Source organism: Salvia hispanica, chromosome 6, assembly GCF_029641045.1.
Source record: "Salvia hispanica isolate PSC_SH4W2 chromosome 6, Shi_PSC_v1, whole genome shotgun sequence".
Lineage (NCBI taxonomy): Eukaryota > Viridiplantae > Streptophyta > Magnoliopsida > Lamiales > Lamiaceae > Salvia > Salvia hispanica.
In genome coordinates this window covers 47,410,790-47,414,579 of record NC_142697.1, presented here as the reverse complement: position 1 = coordinate 47,414,579, position 3,790 = coordinate 47,410,790, and the positions used below count along the sequence as shown (strand labels likewise).

The following is a 3,790-nucleotide window of genomic DNA, read 5'->3' as shown; positions in this document are numbered from 1 at the left end:
TTAATTTTTAGTTTTTTGAAATTATTTACATAGATCGCTCGCTCCATAAACTCATTGGGCTCAAACCAAAAATAAACTTACATTCCAAATCTATTGTTCAAAAAGTGGGCTTCTACACGTATCAGTTTTTTACAAAGCCCAGAACTGAGCCTGAATATGTGGCCCGACTTAAGATAGATATATAAGTTTAGAAACATCACTATCTATTTTTCCTTCTCTTGCTTTATTATCTCTTCATTAACTCACAAAATAACATTCTCTAAAATTTCATGTCAAAAACCAAATTTTCATATTTATTGGGATAGAGAGAGTATTTACTTGCATTGGAATCTATAACACAATACATACAATATTAACTTAACGCACTCTACACTAAAAGTAAACGCTCCCTGGATAAGTCAAACACGTGCACGTAAAGGTCTCTTAACAATAGGGATCAAGCGCAAAGGGTGTTTCCTATTAACAGTCGCGCCAAAGGCCTCCGTCATATCCAATTCATCATGCTTCATCCCAGATGGCATTTTCCAATCAAAATGATAGAGAAGCATAGCAAGTGGAATCTCCACATTTGCCAAACCGAACAACATGCCGGGACAGATTCTCCTTCCCGCACCAAAGGGCATGTATTCGAGATTGCTCGCATGGAAATCATGCAAGCTTTCCTCAAATCTCTCAGGTATAAACTTCTCTACATCGTTCCAGTACTCGGGGTCCCTTCCAAGTACCCATCCTTGCACTACCACTCTTGTTCCGGCTGGGATTTCGTATCCATTTATTTCACATCTTTGGGCACTCATTCTTGGAACTAGGAGTGGCAACGGAGGGTGCAATCTTAGAGTCTCTTTGATGATTAATTTGAGATATTTTAGCTTATCGAACTTATCTTCGTCTACGTATCCCTGCTCTTCAAAAACCATCCTTACTTCTTCTTGAGCCTTGTTGAGTTTGCTAGGGTTTCTTATCATTTCTGACATTGCCCATTCCACTGTGGTGGCTGATGTGTCAGTTCCAGCAACAAACATGTCCTGAAATGGAAAAGGTGCAGTCAGATCATACATCAGTTCCATTATGTGTTCTATTTTTCATTTTGATCCGCCCCTTCACAAATAATACCTCCGTCCCCCAAAATTTAATACATATTACCATTTCGGTCCGTCCCTGAAAATTTGATACACTTCACTTTTACCATTTTAGGAAGTGGACCCCATATTCCACTAACTCATTCCTACTCACATTTTATTATAAAACTAATACTTTAAGAGTAGGACCCACATTCCACCAACTTTTTCAACTCACTTTCCATTACATTTCTTAAAACCCGTGTCGGGTCAAAGTGTATCGAATTTTAGAGAACGGAGGTAGTAACACTAATATGGACCATGTCTTTACACAATACAAAAAACACCAAATATCATAAAAATCATACTCATCAATATTTTCACGTTTTCATAGTTAAATAAACAAAACTTTTAAATGTCACATCGCGATTAACTGGAACTCAAAACTTCCTGCGTCAAAAATAATCACTCTACTACTCGACTAACACACATGCACATCCACATATTTTTGTAGAACGAAAAGAGTCATAAAGAGACAGGCTACTCTAAGTCCATCAAATATAGGAAAATAAATGCAAAATCATTATTCCACGATTTTGAAGGGCATTTTAGTACTCCCTCCATTCTATAGTAATAGAGTCATTTTGTTATTTTGATACGTTCCATAGTAATAGAGTCATTTCCCTTTTTAATAAAAGTCAACACATTTTTCCACACTTATTTTACTCTCTCTTACTTTTTTCTCTCTTCATCTCTCTACCTTTTTCATTTTCCACTTTATTCTTTCTTTACTTAACTCACCTAACACAATCTTCCTTAATCTCCGTACCGAAAAAAAATGCATCCATTGCTATGGAACGGGGGGAGTAATAAATAAAAAAGACATACCACAAGCAAAGCTTTGACGAGGTCAGTAGTTAGAGTCCCATCCTTTTCAAACTTGAGAAGAACATCCACAAACCTCGCACCACCATCACCATCACCACCGTCGCCGTCGCTCGCTGCCGCTCTGTGCTGCTCGATGATGCCATCGAGCACTCTGTCCAGTCTCCTCCGCATCCGCCTGATCTTAAACCAAGCACCAGTAATTAGCGGCAGAAATTTCACCGAAGGAAACAGATCAGCCAGCATGAATCCCGACCCCAGCCTCAGCGACTCCACCACCACTGCGATCATCATCTCCCGCTCCTCCGTCTTCGCCTTCACCGCCGCCCTGGCCACCACATCGTACGTGGCAAGGTAAATCTTTTCCGAAAGATTAACCAACAATCCTTCGCAGGAAGCGATTTCTCTGCAAAGATTCAAATTCTCCTCTTCCCTGATCCCGCGGAACGACCGCACTGGCCGGGCGCTCAGGAGGCCCTCCATGCAGATCCTCCTGAGCCGGCGCCAGTGCGGGCCGCAGGGGGAGAAGACGATGTCGGAGAGGCTGTAGAGGAGCGTCTCCGGCACCAGGCCCGGGGGCCGGTTCGCGAAGGTGGCGTCGTGGGTTTTGACAATTTGTCTCGCGGCGTCGACGGAGGAGACGATGAGGAAGTGGAGCTCGCCGAGCTGGAGGTGCATGAGGGGGCCGTGCTCGGCGGCGAGGCGGCGGAAGAGGTGGTGGGGGGCGGTGGCGCGGAGCATGAGGTGGAGGTGGCCGATGATGGGGAGGGGTTTGGGGCCGGGGAGGTGGGAGTAGAGGGAGGAAGTGGCTGTGGATTTTGAGGTGAGTAGACATTTGAGAAAGGTGAAGAGGAAGAGGAAGAGGAGGAAGGAGAGTAGAGGTATGAGTGTTGATGAGGTGTTGAATTCCATGATTTTAGTTGAGGAGTTTTTCTCTTTGGGTTGAATTAGTATATATTGACATATTAGCCAAGCAAAAGAAACGTGATAGATTATTCCTCTATTTCAATATAAGCGAAACGTATTCCTTTTCGGATGTTTCAATCGAAGTGAAACATTTTATTTTTAGCAATAATTAACTCGCTTCTCTATTTTTACTTTGTCGTCTTATCTCTTGTGGTGTTTAAAACACTAAACACCACTGTCTAAATTTGTGTAAAAATAAAAACTCCTCACTTGTACCGAACGGATAGAGTATTTATTTTAAATATATCATTAATATTTTTATATGATATCATCAAAAAGATAAATCAATTCATACAACAAATTAGGCTTCCTTGATAGACTATTTTTTCAATATCATACTTTATTTTCTACTTAATTTAATAAATTTAATTTTTTTAAATACCAAGCCTAAAAGAAACTCTTCTTATGTAGTGGACGAATGAACTATATATTCCTCCGTCCTATTAAATATGCAATATTTGCTTTTCGACATAGGATTTTATATATTGTTGTTTTGTGAGTTAATGAAGAAAGAATAAAGTAAGAGAGAAGAAAAAGTAGAGAGAATATTGTTTCTATTTTTAAAAATGTTTTATTTTTAATGGAACAAATCAAATAGAAAAATGTTTCAATTCTAATGAAAAAGAGAAATATAGTTAAATTTGTTTGAATACTTTTGCATGTTGTTATTATAGCAAGTACTCCCTCCGTCCACGAATAAGAGTCTCGTTTTTTCATTTTAGTCCGTCCACGAATAAGAGTCACAGTTCATAATTACCATAAATGGTAAAGAGACCCCACATTCCATTAACTCATTCCACTCACATATCATTTAAAATTAATATATACAAGTGGGACCCTTATTCCACTAACTTTCTTCCACTCACTTTTCTTTAACATTT

The 3,790-nt window shown here is 39.7% G+C and overlaps 1 protein-coding gene across 1 annotated transcript; it reads right to left on the bottom strand.

Moving 5' to 3' along the window:
• Positions 1–275: 275 nt before the first annotated feature.
• Positions 276–2,856, bottom strand: LOC125205664 (desmethyl-deoxy-podophyllotoxin synthase-like). The gene is made up of 2 exons (XM_048104726.2): positions 1,947–2,856; positions 276–1,025 (listed from the first exon to the last, which is right to left on the bottom strand). Exons 1-2 carry the CDS (start codon positions 2,853–2,855, stop codon positions 399–401), a joined length of 1,536 nt encoding a protein of 511 aa, XP_047960683.1. The 5' UTR covers position 2,856; the 3' UTR covers positions 276–398.
• Positions 2,857–3,790: the final 934 nt, after the last annotated feature.